Source organism: Natrix helvetica, assembly GCF_964273705.1.
Source record: "Natrix helvetica genome assembly, chromosome: 3".
NCBI classification, from domain to species: Eukaryota; Metazoa; Chordata; class Lepidosauria; order Squamata; family Natricidae; genus Natrix; species Natrix helvetica.
The window spans coordinates 163,141,324-163,161,810 of NC_138549.1; the positions used below are offsets into that span (position 1 = coordinate 163,141,324).

At 43.0% G+C, this 20,487-nt stretch overlaps 1 protein-coding gene across 4 annotated transcripts; it reads right to left on the reverse strand.

Moving 5' to 3' along the window:
- Positions 1 to 1,252: 1,252 nt before the first annotated feature.
- LOC309389717 (aurora kinase B-B-like) lies at positions 1,253 to 18,692 on the reverse strand. Of its 4 annotated transcripts, none has more exons than XM_081948401.1 (8): positions 18,466 to 18,692; positions 14,599 to 14,660; positions 13,797 to 13,854; positions 12,506 to 12,712; positions 11,603 to 11,741; positions 6,537 to 6,685; positions 4,787 to 4,961; positions 1,253 to 1,378 (listed from the first exon to the last, which is right to left on the reverse strand). In XM_081948401.1, exons 2-8 carry the CDS (start codon positions 14,600 to 14,602, stop codon positions 1,310 to 1,312), a joined length of 801 nt encoding a protein of 266 aa, XP_081804527.1. In that variant the 5' UTR covers positions 14,603 to 14,660; positions 18,466 to 18,692; the 3' UTR covers positions 1,253 to 1,309. The 4 variants fall into 4 exon arrangements, with proteins under 4 accessions (XP_081804527.1, XP_081804524.1, XP_081804525.1 ...); XM_081948398.1 differs by lacking the exon at positions 1,253 to 1,378 and adding an exon at positions 2,542 to 3,285 and having other exon boundaries at positions 18,466 to 18,678; XM_081948399.1 differs by lacking the exon at positions 1,253 to 1,378 and adding an exon at positions 2,542 to 3,285 and having other exon boundaries at positions 18,394 to 18,678.
- Positions 18,693 to 20,487: the final 1,795 nt, after the last annotated feature.

Below are 20,487 nucleotides of genomic sequence, written 5' to 3' on the forward strand. Positions count from 1 at the left end.
ACGTCACTGGTTTGAAAGCATGTAAAAATGCAAGTAGAAAAATAGGGATTACTTTTGATAGGAAGGTAATAGTGTTCCGTGCACCTTGGGTGCTTAGTCATGCCGGCCACATGACCACGGAGACGTCTTTGGACAGAGCTGGCTCTTCGGCTTTGAAATGGAGATGAGCACCGCCGTCTAGAGTCAGGAACGACTAGCACGTATGTGCAAGGGGGAACCTTTACCTTTTATAAAATGTTCTATACCTGCTGATATTTTGTGTAATTCCTTTGCTTGGATTTGAACTTTGGATGGACAATAGTTATTCTCTCTGTGAGTAAACTATTTGGTATCAGTGTTATTCACAGAGTAGTTAACTCACATATTCTTCAACATCAGTTTGGTGTACAAGAGAACATACTTTAATAGGATCATCTTAGCCTGGCTTTCCCCCCACAAAGGAATGGGATGTTTATACATGATAAAGACTGATTTGATAAAGGAACTATTGTGTCTCTGGGAGAGGTTCTCTGCTAAAGCAAATCAATGAGGAACTTTCTTTGCACACCCAATTTTTCAGAAGCAGAGCAATTAATTCTTCTTCGGTAAGACCTAAATTATACAGCTCAACAAAATTTTGATCCAATTATTCAAGGAAGGTACATTTTGAAGAACTGAAAGTAATGGCAGATTAACTCAAGATAACTGTTTTAGAGAAAAGGGGTGAGAAGGGAAAGAAGCTGGATTGACCTATGACAGGGGTGTCCAAACTTGGCAACTTTAAGACTAGTGGACTTCAACTCCCAGAATTCCCCAGCTGGCTGGGGAATTCTGGGAGTTGAAGTCCACAAGTCTTAAAGTTGCCAAGTTTGGACACCCCTGACCTATGACAACCCATGGTTGCCAACCTTTTGCTTTGTGAGATATGGGGTCCACATCACAAAGAGATGGTTTAGGAGTCCCAAATGCCCCAAGCCTTATCCATCCTAATCTGTAGATGAGCACTACTACCAGCAATAGCACTTAAGATTTATATACCACTTCAAAGTGCTTTACAGCGGTTTAGAGAGTCAGCATCTTGCCCCCCAACAATCTGGGGTCCTCATTTTACCCACCTTGGAAGGACGGAAGGCTGAGTCAACCTTGAGCCTGGTGAGATTCGATCTGCCAAACTGATGGCAGTTGGTGATCAGCAGAAGTAGCCTGCAGTACTGCGCTCTAACCACTGCACCACCATGGCGCCATACCTTGTATTGTAATTGTATACCTTGCCAAAATATTTGCTTGTCAGGTAAGGTTCTTCTGTTGAGGGGTTTCGGTCCCATGAACATCAGACTTGTTTTTTTCCAAGCAAACGGAATGTTGGAAATAGATTGCCTCTAGGGACCTGAGACTTTATCTGTCCAAAAGCAGAATAAGTCTCTTAAAAACAGCAAAATTGGACCAAATCTTGTGTGAAAAGAAAGGCAATAAAAAGACAGCTGAAATTTTAAAAAATGGCCCTGAACAAGCCAGGGGAGGCAGGAAAAAAAAAACATTCTTGAAAAGAATTCTGCAGTCTATGCCATTGAGAAGAGACTTGAAATGTTCCCATTAACACATTTCCTAAATTCTGGACCTCATCCCCCTTTTTTTAATGATCACAGCTGCAGAATAGAGCATGTTCAACCTACTTCATATTTCCCAGTGCACATAGGCAAAAGACACAAATAGAAGGGAAAGCAGAAACACAACAATAGAAGAATAAACTAATATAGGTGCCTCCTATTTACCCACTGCTGGTAAAAGGGTGGGAAAGCACTCTAGAAGCTATGCTCATCATTTCCCCCCAACCATGTTCACATATATCCCAAACTCCTTATAACTGCTTTAGTTACAGGTTTTGCTTTTATTTGTGAAATATTAATGGTTTGCTTACCAGTACCTTATTTAACAAGCTATAACTAGTTGGGTTTACACAATAACAGGGTAAAGTATTGTAGTGATAGCATTGTTACAATATCTCAGGGGCCACAAAAAAGAGGGAGTCAAGCTGTTCTCCAAACCACCTGAAGACAGGGCAAGAAGCAATGGGTGGAAACTCATGAAGGAGAGAAGCAACCTAAAACTAAGGAGACATTTCCTGACAGGTAGAACAATTATCTTCAGGTGGAACAACTTGTCTCCGGAAGGTGTGAACGCTCTAATACTAGATATTTTTAAGAAGAGCATTGACAACCATTGTGCTTGAGCAGAGGGTTGGAGTAGAAGACCTTCAAAGTCTCTTCCAACACTGTTATTCTGTTAATATACTAAACCATAAATTGTGATGCATATAAATATTAAAGTCTGAGCTTCCTGAGCAAAGTAACTACAAATAAACAAGGTACATAATGGCTTGATTTAATACATTTGGTAAACCATAATTAATCAGAATTAGATACCAAGTAGAAACTATAGTGGTTTAAGAGATTTTTCCTTGATTATGTAGTTTTCAAGTCAAACAGTATGTGGTGTATTTATAATTTGAGCATCCTCAAAATATGGAGGAAAAAAATAAATTCAGTTTGAGAAGCCAACAAATAAATATAATACTATTTTTATTATAATAAATATTATTGCCTTTGATATTTTACCACTTTTATTTTTAAGGTAAGCTCTAATCCCTACACAGATCTGACAGATGCAGAAGGCTATCCAAAAGAAAAAGATATTTTTCCTGCGAAGATTAGTAGTTTCTTCTTGCTGTTTACTTCACACTTTTCAGAATATTACTACTACCTATATTTTCAAAGGGATAACAGTCAATAACAGTTCTCTTATTCAAAGATGTATGAACTGAGCAATATAACTTCTATATCTATACCATCTGTACCAATTGCTATGGCCTTGTGAGTCAAGTTTTATTTTTAACAGAATACATTTGTTTTCCTTATTATATTAATGACTAGTACCCTCACTTTACAAATCTAGTTAACACGCAATACTATTACCATTAGTGGCAAGAAGTCATTTAAATAAGAATGTGAGAAAGACATTTACAATAGTGATTCAACAGCTGTCTATTACGACAAGCAGCAAGTCATCTAAAGGGATACAAGAGAGATTTGCAAAGAAAATGAGCTAAGAGCCTTTGGGAGATATCATAAACATTTACTTTTCTACTTCATTGTAGATAGGTGGGAAAATTCTTCTTGACTTTGTCTTAACCCACGGATGCTCCATTATTCCTTTCAGAGAAAGTCTCATAGAAGGTGTACGGTTAAGGACTTTAGCAATTAGATCCTTGGCTCCCTCTGATATCCAAAGAGGAAATTTGAAATTCACCTTAAAGTAATTTTTTAAAAAGTTAGATTTTGTTATGAAAGCAATTATATTGTGCAGTTTAACTCGATCACAAGCTCAATTTACCTGCTTCTCCAACTAATCTATTTTTTTTCTGCTTGACTGGCACAAACTTGTTGCTTCTCCTGGTACAAGCCTTTTCTGCTTATTGTATGGCAAAAGTGTGTAATAACCACCAGTTTAAGGACTACATGAGGCTTTATGTGGCATGTTGATAGCCACTCTACTGGTGGATGCTCGCTTCCTATCATCCAGGATACTGCTTATAAGTCCGATGTGCTTAGAGCTCAAATCATTGTTAAGAGACTCCACACACCCACTTCACGGTCTGTTTCAGTTGCTCCCCGTTGGGAGGAGGTTTCGAAGTATTTCTAGCAGAACTACCAGATTCTATAACAGCTTTGTTCCCTATGGCATCTGTCTGGTAAACTCACAAGATTTGTTGCTCTCGCCATGTACATGTATACATCCAAAGTAGACTGTGTTTTTTCTCTGTGTCATATAATATATGTGAATAAATGCATAATTTAGCATTTATTTATTTAGTCATGTTTATGTAGAGTATATTAGAGCTGGAGACCCTTTGAGAGCTGTATGCAACAACATTTCATGTTAATGTATGCATATTATTTCAAAGTGGCAATAAAGTTATTCTAAGTTCAACCAGGGCACATTTGCAAGTTTCATAGGGTAAGATAATCGCCACATTTCCTGTTAAATCCACCAGCCTTGATCAATGCAAAAGGGGGTCTATATTTTTGATCCAACCTTCGCTGAAGACCACAAAAGGGATATTGCACCAAGCCACGTGTAACTTTTTTAGATAATATTTTTTGGCACTATTATTGTAAACCAATAGAAGAGAATGTTTTTAGCTCAGGGTTGAACAGTGGGGCCCTTGGTGCTCTCTGAGTTTGGTAACTTTCTTGCAGGCGTTTCATGACCAAACGAGGTAAGATTTTGAGTGCTAGCACTGATGGTGTTCTTTAATTTAGTCGTGAAAACATCTTATTTCTTGCAGGCGTTTCATGACTAAACGAGGTAACATTTTGAGTGCTAGCACTGATGGTGTTCTTTAATTTAGTCGTGAAAACATCTTATTTCTTGCAGGCGTTTAATGACCAAATGAGGTAACATTTTCAGTGCTAGCACTGATGGTGTTCTTTAATTTAGTCGTGAAAACATCTTATTTCTTGCAGGCATTTCATGACCAAACGAGGTAACATTTTGAGCGCTAGCACTGATGATGTTATTTAATTTAGTCGTGAAAACATCTTATTTGTAAAGTTTCTTAAATTCTTTCTGGGATTTTTGTCATATGACTAGAACAAAGTATGTATGAATTCCTCCTGGCCTCTCCTATGCAATCGTCTGAATTTGGCATACATTCTTGCATAGACCTAACATCTGGCCATGAAATGTTTCCAGTTACTGTTGGAAGCACTATCTCGCTTACCGGCCTTTGGTTTGGAAAAAAACGCACCTCCTTTATTCGTCTGAAGGTCTCCTTGTGGGTGGTTGCTCCAAAAGGTGCATATCCTGCAAGACACTCATAACAAAGAATGCCAACACACCACACATCAACATTTTCATCATGGGGACACCCCTCTATCATTTCTGGAGCAAGGTAATCTGGGGTCCCGCATAGAGTTGTCCTCCTATTTAAAAAAAAAGAGAAACAAGGGGGGAAAATACAGTGCTCAAACAACCACATTTGTGATTTCTTTTCAGTCACTATTTAGTAAGATCCAATTGAAATCAGAGATTGGGTGAAGCCTGAAGAAAAAATTCCAGATAACTGGTCATTTCTTTACCCACAGAAAAGGCCAAAGTTTAGCAATACTGTAGCACAGTGTTTTTCAACCTTGGCAACTTGAAGATATCTGGACTTCAAGTCCCAGAATTCCCCAGCCAGCGAATGCTGGCTGGGGAATTCTGGGAGTTGAAGTCCAGACATCTTCAAGTTGTCAAGGTTGAAAAACACTGCTGTAGCACAGGTATTTTGCACATATAAATGCCACTTGATCTCTGGAAACTCTGCTCTAGAAGCCTTGCCATGACTGGGGAGCTATTTGGACAAGAACATTTTAATTAATAAAATCATTTTATCCTACAGGCCGGTTAACGGCATTTTAATACCGCATGCTACCGAAATAGCACGGCACCGCGAACCAGAGCCAAGCAGCTTGAACAAATCAATTAACTATTTTCCACCCACAGAGTCTGTTCCCTTAAAGGCAGAATGATTAAGGCCAGATAGAGTGGAGTTCAAAAACATCCCTGGAGAAAACAATGGCTACTTCCATACTATTTCAATGAAAACAACACGGAGGTGTCCATGTAGCCACCAAAAATAAAACTTGAATTATGGGAGACCAGTTGGACGACTGTCCACAGGACATCTGTTGGCAACAAGGATCTGTTGGCTCTGTCTCTTGTTGGCTCATCATATTGGGATACAAGAAAGGAAAGCAAATTGGACATATGGCTCTGTGTGTGTGTGTGTTCCAGCATAACTCTGGAACGCCTCGAGCAATTTCAACCAAACTTGGTACACAGATGACTTACTCACTCTCACTCTCTGGAAACAAATACTGTGCAGGTAAGACATCCGTAACACCCCTCAGGGTGTGCGTTCTGTTATGATACAGCTTTTGTGCCTTAAAATGGCTTCTACTGTACAGCGCTGTGGAGTTGCCATGGAAATGGCTTTACAGTACCCACAAGGGGACTCCCTCTGTTAAGGGGAAAAATCCAACCTTAGAAATACAATACAATACAATACAATACAATAGTAGAGTTGGAAGGGACCTTGGAGGTCTTCTAGTCCAACCCCCTGCCTAGGCAGGAAACCCTATACCGTTTCATTGCGGTGACATTCATGGAATTGTCATTGCGGTGACATTCATGGAAGGAGGTTTGGGATAAATAAATACCCAGGAAGTGCTGAGTTATCAGCTAGTGCATGAGTAAAGTAAAGAAGGAAACAGGTTTGAACATTCTTATTTGGATTAATTGTCTGATTTGTCATACCCAACATACCCATATTTTAAATAAAATTGGGTTTATTTAGACTTGCGCAGAGCTGACAGCTTAAAATATCTTCATTTATGCTCCAGAATTTGAAATGCTTTCCTAGTCCCAAATTCACCATGCAAAGACCTATGCTTATAGGCCATTTCTCCTACTTGTTATTTTCTTTATAAAGAAATGCACGTCAGCAAGCAACTTACCTTTGGGAAAGAGTATGCACTGACCATCCAAAATCCGCCAACTTCAGCTCCCCTTTTAATCCTAAAAGGAGATTTTCAGGCTTGATATCTCTGTGGATCACTTTCCGAGCATGGCAGTACATCAGAGCATCAGAGATTTCTTCAATATACTGTTTTGGAACATCATGTGTTAAAATATAGCAAGTAGTTAAACTCGGATCTGGATTTCCAGCACACACACACACACACACACACACAAACACACACACACACACGTGTGTGTGTGTGTATGTATATGTATGTATTTGTGTTACAACCCCTGGTATGCCCTTTATTTATTTATCAGCACAAATACAACACACACACACACACACAATATATATATATGTGTGTGTGTGTGTGTGTTGTATTTGTACTGATAAATAAATAAAGGGAGACTAGTATAGATCTATTTCGAGCTAATTAGCTCTCATCAGCTAGCCATACCCTTACTGGGATTTGAACCTGGGCTGTATTATATCTTAGGCTGAAGTCTTAGCCCAGCGATGGCGAACCTTTTTTGGCTCGCGTGCCACAAGTGGGGAGAGCGCGGGGGGGGGGGTCGTGTGCGGGCGTGCCGCACCCATAATGCAACGCGCCCCCCAGTGCGCATGCGTGCACAACGCGCCCATTTTTGCATGCTTTTTTCGCCCTCCCCAGGCTCCAGAGGCTTTATAGGAGCCTGGGGAGAGCGAAAAGAGCCTCCCCGCCCCCCCCCGGAGGCCCTCCGGAGGCTTCAGGGAACGTCCGGAGGCTTCCCTGAAGCCTTCGGAACACTTAAAACCACCCTCCGAGCAACCCAGAAGTGACTTCCGGGTTGCTCGGATGGTCGTTTTAAGCACTCTGAAGGCTTCAGGGAAGCCTTGGGACGGTCCCTGAACAGGCACGAGACGTGCGTTTCCATCGCCCGGGCCCGGATCGCCTCCACCGCGTGGCGCCTCAGGCCCGGCGTCCTTGTGCCGCTCTGCCCAGCCTCTGTGCGCTCACCAGGGCCCGGCCTTCACATCGCTGCCGCCGCCGCCAGGACGGGCTCGGCCGAAGGGAAGTCCATCAGGCCTCGGCCGCGCCGCCCTCGCCTCCTCCTCCTCCTCCTCTAGCCGCGCCATCACAAGGATTAAGCCGAAAGGGGGGGGGAACGGGGAAAGCGAAGGGGGCTTTGTTGTCCGTCAGACCTCGGCCGCGCCGCCCTCGCCTCCTCCTCCTCTAGCCGCGCCATCGCAAGGATTAAGCCAAAAGGGGGGGGGGACGGGGAAAGCGAAGGGGGCTTTGTTGTCCGTCAGACCTCGGCCGCGCCGCCCTCGCCTCCTCCTCCTCTAGCCGCGTCATCGCAAGGATTAAGCCGAAAGGGGGGGTGGACGGGGAAAGCGAAGGGGGCTTTGTTGTCCTCCTTCTCCTTCTCCTCCTTTCCCCCTCCGGCTCGAACGCGGCGCCGGTGCCCGGCAGGCAGCGAACAAGTCGGAGCCTGCCGACTGGAGGAAGAGGGTGAGAGGTGGGTCCTGTGAACGGCGGCAGCAGCGGCGGCAATAGTCGCAACTCGGCTGCCTGCCGCCTTTCCCCTCCTTTGTCTTCCAGCCGGTGCGGCCCGCCGCCGAGTTGCGACTATTGCCGCCTCTGCTGCCGCCGTTCACAGGACCCGCCTCTCACCCTCTTCCTTCAGTCGGCAGGCTCCGACTCGTTCGCTGCCGGGCCCCAGCGCCGTGTTCGAGCCGGAGGGGGAAAGCAGGAGAAGGAGAAGGAGGACAACAAAGCCCCCTTCGCTTTCCCCGTCCCCCCACTTTCGGCTTAATCCTTGCGACGCCCGCGCAAAGCCCCGAGGGGACGGATTCCTCATGGTAGGAAGGCTTCCTTCATGGCAGGAAGGCTATAGAGTCCCCACTCCCTCCGCCATCCAGACGGTCCCTGAAGCCTTCGGAACGCTTAAAATGACGCTCCGAGCAACCCGGAAGTCACTTCCGGTTTGGTCGGAGGGTGGTTTTAAGCATTCTGAAGGCTTCAGGGACGGTCCCTGAAGCCTCCGGGGGGGCGGGGGGGCTCTTTTCACCCTCCCCAGGCTCCTATAAAGCCTCTGGAGCCTGGGGAAGGCGAAAAATAGCTTCTAAAAAGGTGAACTCAGCTGGCCAGCGCGCGCATGCGCGCTGGCCAGCTGACAGGGCAGCGCCTCGCGTGCCCTGACAAATGGCTCCGCGTGCCACTTGTGGCACGCGTGCCATAGGTTCGCCATCACGGTCTTAGCCACTAAGCCACAGGCTCGCCTCCTTATCAGTTGAGCCAGGGAAATAGGTATGTATTTGTGTTATAACCCCTGGTATGCCTAAATATGGGAGGAAGGTCACTACTCCCTCTTTCTGTCCTTCGGCTTATCACAGAAGACCATGCAGGCAGAAAACCATATATTTTTTTTAATGTTGCCTTTTTATATTTGTGTTGTATTTGTACTGATAAATAAATAAAGGGAGACTAGTATAGATCTATTTCGAGCTAATTAGCTCTCATCAGCTAGCCATACCCTTACTGGGATTTGAACCTTACTGGAGGGCCTTACTGGAGGGCCAGAGATAGGGGTTGTTCCTCTATCCTGGTCCTATTAGACCTCTCGGCGGCTTTTGATACCATCGACCATGGTATCCTATTGCGCCGGTTGGAGGGGATGGGAGTCGGAGGCACCGTTTTGCGGTGGTTCGGCTCCTACCTCTCCGACCGGAAGCAATGTGTGTTGACAGGGGGGCAGAGGTCGTCCCTGAGGCCACTCACTTGTGGGGTGCCACAGGGGTCGGTCCTCTCGCCATTTCTGTTCAACGCATATGTGAAGCCGCTGGGTGAGATCATCCGTGGTTTTGGGGTTGAGTACCATCTCTACGCTGATGATACTCAGCTGTATATTTCAACCCCAAACCACCCCAACGAGGCTGTCGAAGTGATGTCCCGGTGTTTGGAAGCCGTCGGGGTCTGGATGGGGGACAACAGACTCAAACTCAACCCCTCCAAGACCGAGTGGCTGTGGTTACCGGCACCTCGGTTCAGCCAGCTGACTCCATCGCTGGCCATAGGGGGCGAACAATTGTCCCCTGTGGAGCGGGCGCGCAATTTGGGCGTCCTCCTTGATGCCCGGCTGTCAATGGAGGACCATGTGGCAGCCGTGGCAAGGGGGGCGTTCCACCAGGTTCACCTGGTGCGCCAATTGCGCCCCCTACTGGACCGGAGTGCCCTGCGTACGGTCACTCATGCGCTGGTGACGTCTCGCCTGGACTACTGCAATGCCCTCTACATGGGGCTTCCCTTGGGACGCATCCGGAGACTGCAGCTAGTTCAGAACGCAGCCGCGCGGGTTATTATGGGACGTACACGTTACTCCCACGTAACACCTCTCCTGCGCGAGCTGCACTGGCTACCTGTGGCCTTTCGGGTGCGTTTCAAGGTATTGATCACCATCTTTAAAGCGCTCCATGGCAGAGGACCTAGTTATCTGCAGGATCGCATCCTACCACATACGTCCCTGCGACCTATCCGCTCACACAGGGAGGGGCTCCTCCTGGTGCCGTCTGCTAGGCAATGCCAGCGGGCGACACCTAGGAGTAGATCCTTCTCTGTGATGGGCCCAACCCTCTGGAATGACCTCCCCCCAGACATTCGAACTACCACCGACCTCCGTTCCTTCCGGCAAAAGTTAAAGACTCACCTATTTCAATCAGCTGGCCTGGCACTCTCTTAGCTTTACCTCCCAGGGATTTATTTTATTTTAGGGTTTGGGGTTTTAATTGTGATGTTTTTAGGTATTTATTTCTTAGTACAGCCTATCTCCCCCTCCAAATGTATTTTAAATGTAGCTTAAATGTATTTAATTATTATGATTGGTTTTATTGTATTGACTGTACACCGCCCCGAGTCCCTTTTTGGGAGAGGGGCGGTCTAAAAATCTAAGAAATAAATAAAATAAAAATAAAAACCTGGGCTGTATTATATCTTAGGCCGAAGTCTTAGCCACTAAGCCACAGGCTCGCCTCCTTATCAGTTGAGCCAGGGAAATAGGTATGTATTTGTGTTACAACCCCTGGTATGCCTAAATATGGGAGGAAGGTCACTACTCCCTCTTTCTGTCCTTCGGCTTATCACAGAAGACCATGCAGGCAGAAAACCATATTTTTTATTCCTTCCTCCCATATTTAGGCATACCAGGGGTTGTAACACAAATACATACCTATTTCCCTGGCTCAACTGATAAGGAGGCGAGCCTGTGGCTTAGTGGCTAAGACTTCGGCCTAAGATATAATACAGCCCAGGTTCAAATCCCAGTAAGGGTATGGCTAGCTGATATACTCCCTCTTTCTGTCCTTCGGCTCATCACAGAAGACCATGCAGGCAGAAAACCATATTTTTTATTTTTAATGTTGCCTTTTTATATTTGTGTTGTATTTGTACTGATAAAAAAATAAAGGGAGACTAGTATAGATCTATTTCGAGCTAATTAGCTCTCATCAGCTAGCCATACCCTTACTGGGATTTGAACCTGGGCTGTATTATATCTTAGGCAGGAGTCTTAGCCACTAAGCCACAGGCTCGCCTCCTTATCAGTTGAGCCAGAGAAATAGGTATGTATTTGTGTTACAACCCCTGGTATGCCTAAATATGGGAGGAAGGTCACTACTCCCTCTTTCTGTCCTTCGGCTCATCACAGATGAGTGGCTAAGTGGCTAAGGCTCCTGCCTAAGATATAGGACAAATACAAATACAACATATATATAGATCCCACTCGTCATCCTCAGGCTGGTGTCTTATGAAGCCATCAGTGCATGCCACCCAGCCCCCATAGCTGATTCAAAAGCATACGATGGTCAATGGTATCGAAGGCTAGAGGTCAAGGAGAGCGAGGATGGTTGCACTACCCTCCCCCCTCATCCCACTCTCGATTACTTAATTCTGCAATCATTGGTTTCTCAGACAAATATGATTGCTTGTAATTAATCCAATTATGTACCGATTTTAACATATCCAGTGTCTTTCTTACATGTTGGTTCCGACAAAATATATTCACCTAACAGGGTAGTACTTACAGTGGCTGTTCTATTATCGTCAAATCGACGGTTTTTTTGTAACTCCTTGAACAGCTCTCCCCCTGGAGCATATTCCAGCATCAGAAAAATCCGTTTCCGATCATGAAAGTAGTTATACATTTTTAAAATGTTTGGATGTCTAGAGAGAGGGGGTGGGGAAGAAAGGCACAAACTGTGACTGAGTCCAAAAGGGTTTATTACGAAAACTGACTTTGGAAAGGAACCTCGATAAGACACTCCTGTCTCAAGGACAGCTGACAAAGGTTAGGGGATGATCTGTCCACTCCCAATTCAAGGAAAGGGACAAATTGCTTTTCATTTTTAAAAGACTAGAAATTCTAACGGGGATGTGTAATATCCCTCTCCTGAGGACCTCCCCCCCCCCCCGCTTCCAGAATATCTTGGCCAATGGGGCCTGCACGAATTTGGAAGCTGCATTAGAGACATGCAGTACAATTTTTAAAGGAAGTTTTCCTTCAAAGCTTGAATTGAAGCAACTAAGTGCAACTTCACTTCAGAGCAGCTATTCCGCTTTGTTCTAAATACTCATTGGAAGCTTTCTTGCTGAAACAAAGTAGTGGTAGAATAAAGAAACCATCCAGATCTTGAGGCAATGTCAAAACTATTCTGCATAGATCTTAGCGTGTTATCTTTTCAGTGTTTGGGAATACTGACTCTCTCTCTCCAAAGGGATGGTGAGCAGTAGATTGTGGCTGTATGCAGCTAAAACATTACGCTGTGCCTCAAGCTATGCTCTATGTTTATATTTTGAGTAACTGTTTCTAAACCCATATTTTCCCATCATCTAGTTCCAAAGGATAGAGGTAAAGGGGCAACAGGACAAAGATAACTCCATCCAACTAAGAGCTCAACATTCATCCCATGCCATTCCAGCTGGGTTACCTCAGGTGGCTTAGGATTTCTATCTCTCTTCGAAGCAGATGTTCCAGCTGATCTTTCTCCAAGGCAGACTTGAATATGACCTTTAAAGCCAAGATGAAGTGGGTCTTTTTCTCTCTGGCCAAGTAGACTGCTCCAAATCTCCCTTTCCCAAGAGGTTTGCCGAATTCAAAGTCTCCTGTGCCCCATATTTTCCTGTAAATATGAAAACTAATAATGGTTTCTTTACCAACCTGACCAATATGATCAACCTTGGCAAGGGCTGGCCCTCATATTTCTATTAACTATTTACCTTACTGATCTAGTTTTCATATTTATGGAATCCAAGAGTTAGAAGGAAACTGGTCATGAAGCCAGCTCTCTGCACACTACGCTATGCTGGTCATATAATTATTCAGCCTCTGGTTGAAAACCTCCAGTGAAGATGAAAGAACTGTTCTGTGTGCGTAACCTGTTCCATGAGTGATAGTTCTTACTATGAAGAAGGTTTCCCAAATCTCTTACCTGCTTCTACGTGCTTAAAGGGTTCCCCACCCCCCACCCCATTGATTTGAATCTCAGCTTCTGGAACAAATGAGAATAAATCTGGATTCTGGACCCTCTATCACATCATAGCTTTGACTAGTGGTGGGATTCAACATGTTTTACTATTGGTTCTGTGGGCGTGGCTTGTCGGGCAAGGCTTGGTGGGCATGGCTTGGCAGGCATGGCATGAGAAGGATACTGCAAAATCTCCATTCCCACCCCACTCCAGAGGAAGGTTACTGCAAAATCCCCATTTTCTCCCGATCAACTGGGACTCGGGAGGTAGAGATTAGATGCGGGTGGGGCCAGTCAGAATTGGTATTTACCGGTTCTCCGAACTACTCAAAATGGTAGTACTTCTAGTACCTTTACTGTACTGTTGTAAAATGGCTTCTACTGTTCAGAGCAGTGGAGCAGTGGAGTTGCCATGGTAACGGCTTCACAGTACTCCAGAAGGGGACTCCCTCTAGTAAGGGGGAAAATCCAACATTATAAATTACAATTGGTCCAGACATTTCCCCCACAGCATTCCCCCAATGCCGTGTTATCAGCTAGTACTGAATATGAAACAGTCTAAAAAAGAACATTATTGAAAGGAGCCAATTGATCGGCAAAGAAACAATTGGTACCTCAAGAATGAAGAGCAAGCATAAAACATCTGCACTATACAGAGATACATTTTCCAGTCAGAAAGCAAACCTGCTCTAAAATATGGAGGCTCCTTCATGCAACATTTATTTTCCTATCTGCAGAATTCCTTAATACTTACCTGGGAAGTTGAGAATCAGGGGCATAGCTGGTGGTGGCCTTTGATTCACTTTTCTCCCCTGCCAAACAAATTTGCATGGATTTAGGGACACGGCAATCTTTATGATCTAAAAAGCTTTTGCTTGTAATAGTCAGTAATTATATTAGAGGTCTACTATGGTTCCAGGCAAAAGCCTTTCTGCTTTAGCATTCTCTAACCTAAATAACCACAGATTGGCTGGATAATTCCTCAAATATATGGTGGTATCGCTTGCTTATGACATCCAAGAGCAGTGCTGATATGATCATAGTCCTCATGATAATTGATATCTGCATATTCTCCATAGCTTTACTAGTCCTCCTTTAAAGCTCGTAGTTAGGTAGCTATTAGTATCGCTATTCTGAATTATTGTTCATTCATATTCACTGGATCTTGTGTATTCTAGTATTAAGAGAAAGTTGTATAGTATAGTGCTGTACATTTTCTATGTGTTAGGATGAAGGGAACCGCAAGAGTATAAGAATATGATTGAGCTTAGGGAGATGGAGATCAAATACCAAAATAAAAGATCGATACACTGAAATGCAGGGCAGATGAGAAGACGACAGTGTGAAAAAATATAAAAGGAAACAAAAAGGACAGAGACTAATTTTAACATTTGTATAAGTATTGCTCAAGAGATAAACTTTTTGTACTTTCTATTAAGTACAAAAAATAAAAAATATTGGAGGCAGTTATTACTTCATAAATAACTTAGTATATTTAAATACAATAAATGACCCAGATCTGATTACATTGTCACATGACACCTATAGTAACATACCCATTGATTCTTCTTTGTCTTTTTGGAGATTCTTGAATTTTGGGGACAATCCTCCCTGAAACCTACAAATGGAGAAATAAGAACTACTGAGCTTCTCAATCATCCGGCCATGGTTGTCCCAAAGGTGCTTTTTCAAGAGGCAACTGGACTTTCTGGTTTTTCTTTGAAAACATTTCTGCTCTGATTAGATGGTGGGGAAATTGAAAATTCTTCATAAATCCTTCCATCCCCATTATCCAGTCAGAGCTGAAGAAACTTCTTTGGATGAGAAGCAAAACATTTTCAAAGAAAAACCAGAAAGTCCAGTTGCCTCTTGAAAAAGCACCTTTGGGACTATTGAGCTGCTTCCTCAAAGTTCTTCGTTGCACAGCAGAATGAGTAGTTTAGTAGCACATGGCTGGGCAAGCAATCCAAGCGACATCTATATAACCATAACCACCTAATAGTTGAAAACGAGAGCTTTAGCAGTTCATCGCCAGGGAAAGAAGAAAACGAAACCTGAAGAATCAAAAATACAGATTTTATTTAAGTTTAGTTGCAGAAAGTAAAAAGATGTAGAGTGTTTAAAATGCACCCCTGTTCAAAACACTACAATTTGGTGTCTAAAGTTTGCAAATGGGCGAGGAAAATTTCATTCGCAACTCCCAATCCCTCCCCCTTTTCATTTTTTTAAGGAATACCTGCTTCAAGTATTATTTTGGAGTCCATATTAAAACTAATTTGACGGATTGGTAATTGGAGATTGCAGTCAGCTACTTTGATGCAGAATTCCTTTTGCATCTATTACGAGAAATAATGGGAAAATTGTTTAGTTTTTGTATGTGTTCTATTTATTTTTAATATCCATACTGCCAAATCCAGGAAGTCCTAACACTATTCAAAGAAATATTATAAATTATTGAAGTGATACTGTAAAAGCTTTATAGCGTATTAGAAATACATGAATTACCCTGGATTTGTGTCAGTACCTTGCATGGATGTTAGGTAGTGGAGTGCGTGCAAAGGTTATGTTGGCTTGCAAGCTAGTTTCTCCATTGTAAAGGTCCTCATTTGCATTGAACAGAGGGCCATGCTTGAACCAAACCTGCCTTTTGATTGTGCAGGAAGTTCTATATGAAAAAGTAGAAGTTATTATCTCTCCACTGAATGGAAAATAGATATAACAAAACCGGGTGGGGAAACTGCTTGGAAGATTGAGAAGAATTATTTTATAATGCACTACCATTAGTTTAGCTAAGGAGGGCATAAGCCTATCTAACTCAGGTGGATATGAAATCATGGAGATCACAGCAGAAAAATGTTGCTAGGACAAACACAGTGGTATTGAAATTAAGGACAAACAGAAAAAAAACCTATTAGAGCAACTTTAGTGGCTGCAGCTAAATTGCTATGTTGAAAATTATGACACAATCTTAGTCCTTTTGATTAGTAGAACCCATGGATTTTAAATATCCTGGGACAGAACTCAAGTGGTTGGCCTCTAGCATGACATGATAAGCAGTGTTCCAATATCTCAGGGGTTGCCACAAAGAAGAGGGAGTCAAGCTATTCTCCAAGGCACCTGAGGGTAGAACAAGAAGCAATGGGTGGAAACTAATCAAGGAGAGAAGCAACTTAGAGCTGAGGAGAAATTTCCTGACAGTTAGAACAATTAATCAGTGGAACAGAAGTTGCCTCCAGAAGTTGTGAATGCCCCAACACTGGAAGTCTTTAAGAAGAAGTTGGATAGCCATTTGTCTGGAACGGTATAGGATTTCCTGCCTAGGCAGGGGGTTGGACTAGAAGACCTCCAAGGTCCCTTCCAACTCTGCTATTGTATTGTATTGTGTATAGCAGTGGTGGGATTCAGCCAGTTCACACCACTTTGGGAGAACTGGTTGTTAACTTTCTGAGCATTTTGGCGAACTGGTTGTTTGAAGGAACCATTAGGGCAGAGAACTGGTTGTTGAATTATTTGAATCTCACCACTGTGTCCAAGGACCCATCAGAGAATACCAACTTTATGCTACATGAAAATGATGGTGTTGATTTGAAATGTACAGTGCTGGAATCAGGCATTGCCCTCAGCCATAATTTACTATGTTGATCAATGATCTGGGCTCAATATATCACACTTAGCCTAACTGGCTAGTGTGAGAAGTTTTATATCTAAATATGTTTTATTCTTTATACTGTTTTCATCTTCCCTTGAAACGCTAACAGAATCCACAATGGTGTGACAATCAGTATCTCCACTATATAAGCTGAAACTAAGTTAATCCACTAAAGTTGGCAAACCCCCAAATAAGTTACCCATACCTAATCCATATATCAAAGGATAAGGTCTACAAACAGTTAATTAAATTAGGTCTCCCAGAATAACTGCATGTTCACAAGAATAAACATAGCTACCTACCTACACCCATACACCCCCCCCAAGTGTCACCCTAGAATCAGTACATAGACACTTGACCCTGGACAAGCTCCACCCTATAAATATCTGCTGCTTTATCCCATTTCTCTGCAGCCTGCCTCTAAAGCCAGATTGCTTTGCTTTTAGGAATAAAACATTCTTTTTTCAAAGATATCTGGATGTCATTTATATTTATTCTTGCATAGCCCTGGCTCCAGTTGGAACCCCAGATTCTTCTTCTTCTGAGTTTACTCATGCTAACTCACACCAAACAAATCAGCTTATCACTTAGCAGGTGTGATGCCAGCTGTAAAGCAATTAGGGCACAAACATTCATTACTCTGCTATTCTATCTCTGAACACAGGGGGTGACATTCCCAAAATAACCAGGGCTTCTCTAACCTACTATAAAAAGATACAGCCAATTAGAATTATTCAAAGAAAAACAACACAGCAAATACTATCCAATATATAACTTAGGTTTCATAAGAGAGCGTGCCTTGGGAGCCAGTTTGGTCTAGTGGTTTAAGGCACCGGGTTAGAAAGCAGGAGTCTGTGAGTTCAAGTCCCACTTTAGCTATGAAAGCCAGCTGGATGACTTTGGGCCAGTCATACTCTCAACCCAATTCACCCCACAGGTTTGTTGTGGGAAAAAATAGAGAAACGCTGTGTGTTGACTATGTTTGCTGCCTTGAGTTATTTGTAAAAATAATAAAGGCGGGGTACAAGTAAAGGTTCCTCTTGCACATATGTGCTAGTCGTTCCCGACTCTAGGGGGCAGTGCTCATATCTGTTTCAAAGCCGAACAGCCAGCGCTATCCAAAGACTTCTCCGTGGTCATGTGGCCGGCATGACTAAATGCCGAAGGTGCACGGAATGCTGTTACCTTCCCATCAAAGGTGGTTCCTATTTTTCTACTTGCATTTTTACATGCTTTCGAACTGCCAGGTTGGCCGAAACTGGGACAAGTAATGGGAGCTCACTCCGTTACGCAGCGCTAGGTATTCTAACCGCCAAACTGCTGACCTTTCTGATCGACAAGCTCAGCATCTTAGCCACTGAGCCACCGCGTCCCTTATAATACAAATACATACAAATAGGTATGTAAATATAACATAAGCTTGAATAAAATATTAACACCTATAGATCCGAACAGTATTCCATTTGCTTAATGATTCTTATGCATTACTTTAACCTTATTACCCTTTAAGAAAGCCTAATTTACACACTACACTGAGCCATAATAATAGTTAACCATAATTGGTAGATTCACATAACATACTACGTTATATCCCAATGGCTGACTTCACACAATGCTAATCCAAAATTAAACAAACCATATTATGGCTTAATTTCAATGCAGAAAGCACTTAGCCTGTGTGTATCTTGTCACAACATATTACCTAACAGAATAATTCAATTTGCAAAACTCCTTGAAACTCCCAAGATACCAAGCGATGGCTGAGGAATCTTACCTCCAATGGTATCTTTCCTACTAGGGCTGGAAAAAGAATTGCCTGGAAGCCTTATTCTCCCAGATCACGAACAATATGCAAAGGCAACTTTTGATTGGCCAGAGTAACTGCCTGTTCTATTTTAGATACCTGCCCACATTTCTCCTCTTAAAGATAGATGGATTTGGTCCTCCTTTGCATTACATCACTTTTGCTGGCCTCACTGAGTACTAGCCACTGGAGGGCAGAGCAGCACTGTCTATTCCACATAAGCAACTTCCTCTTAGCTGTGGTGAAAAGCTGTTGCAGTGATAATTTGCAGCTTTGCCCTTGTTATTTAGGGTTGATCTATGTCCAGGCGTTAGCCAATTTGTTTTGTAACTTTGCTGGGCAGGATGGTTATAAAAGCTAGTTATAAAACAGGTTATAAAAGTTAGTTACAAAACAGTGTTTCTCCTTATGCTCTAAGGCACCACTTTAGGGCAGCTGGAAATCAAATCATGGCTCAGACTTCAGCATGGTTTTTTGCTGCCTGGCTGAGTCTCCAGTTCTCTTGCACACCTTTAAAAATAACAACAGTAGCACAAGAACAGAGAGCTATGCAAAACGGCTGCAGCCACAACTTTTAAAAATTATATATACAGAAAGTATTTTTCTATTGTAGAGCAAATCATATCTCAGTCTGACACTAGAAAGGAAAGAGATGCATGTTTTACTTTTTCTAAAAAAGAACAACAAACGCTTTTGGAAGAACTTTTGACAGCCTTTCATTTTCTTGGCTAGATTTTGAGGAATCTTTGGATACGCTTGGATTTAAATTGGAAAAGTCAGGTGTTCCTCCTCCTCCCCCAAACTGAACCCTTCACCAGAATCGTTTTCTTTCTTTCTTTCTTTCTTTCTTTCTTTCTTTCTTTCTTTCTTTCTTTCTTTCTTTCTTTCTTTCTTTCTTTCTTTCTTTCTTTCTTTCTTCTTTCTTTCTTTCTTTCTTCTTTCTTTCTTTTTCTTTCTCTCTCTCTCTCTCCTTCTCTCTCTCTCTCTCCTCCCTCTCTTCCTATGTTTTTGAACCATGATCTCTTTCTGTTTTATTTAATATGGCTTTATAGTAGCCTTCCCTGGTTTGATTCCTCAAGGCAATCTGGAAGAATCTCAAGGAAATCTGGGGAATACAATCAAAGCATACATGGGGGACACTATCTACAAGATGTTTCTCCAGTTGTCCATGTTTTGGGTTCAGCAATAGTCTCTTAAGGGAAAGGCACACCACAATCTTCTTCAAGGCTGACGAATCAGCCCCCCCGAAGAGATGCCCAAAAGCAGTCTTTCATATTTGAGCAACGGTCACAGAGAAGAGTGGGTTGACCTATTCTCCAAAACAATACAATACAATACAATAGTAGAGTTGGAAGGGACCTTGGAGGCCTTCTAGTCCAACCCCCTGCCTAGGCAGGAAACCCTATACCGTTTCAGACAGGTGGCTATCCAACATCTTCTTAAAGACTTCCAGAGTTGGGGCATTCACAACGTCTGGAGGCAAGCTGTTCCACTGGTTAATTGTTCTAACTGTCAGGAAATTTCTCCTCAGTTCTAAGTTGCTTCTTTCCTTGATTAGTTTCCACCCATTGCTTCTTGTTCTACCCTCAGGTGCCTTGGAGAATAGTTTGACTCCCTCTTCTTTGTGGCAACCCCTGAGATATTGGAACAATGCTATCATGTCTCCCCTAGTCCTTCTTTCTCTTAAGCTAAACATACCCAGTTCCTGCAACCGTTCTTCATATGTTTTCGTCTCCAGTCCCCTAATCATCTTTGTTGCTCTTCTCTGCACTCTTTCTAGAGTCACACCTGAGGGCAAGACAAGACGTAATAGATGGAAACTTATCAAAGAGAGAGCCAACCTACAATTGAGGAGAAATTTCCTGTCAGTGAGAATAATTAATCAGTGGAATGGCTTGTCTTCAGAAGTTGTGGCTATTCCATCACTGAAGGTTTTTAGGAGGAGATTGGGCAGCCATTTGTCTCAAATGGTGTCATGTTTCCTGCCTGAGC

What these genes read in the sequence shown, in the direction of transcription:
- LOC309389717 (XM_081948398.1), bottom strand. An exon ending in ACGATAATAGAACAGCCACT is followed by an intron (nt 6,686 to 11,602) that starts GTAAGTACTACC and finishes GTTCCAAAACAG; the next exon opens with TATATTGAAGAAATCTCTGA. An exon ending in GTGCATACTCTTTCCCAAAG is followed by an intron (nt 4,962 to 6,536) that starts GTAAGTTGCTTG and finishes TTTTTTAAATAG; the next exon opens with GAGGACAACTCTATGCGGGA.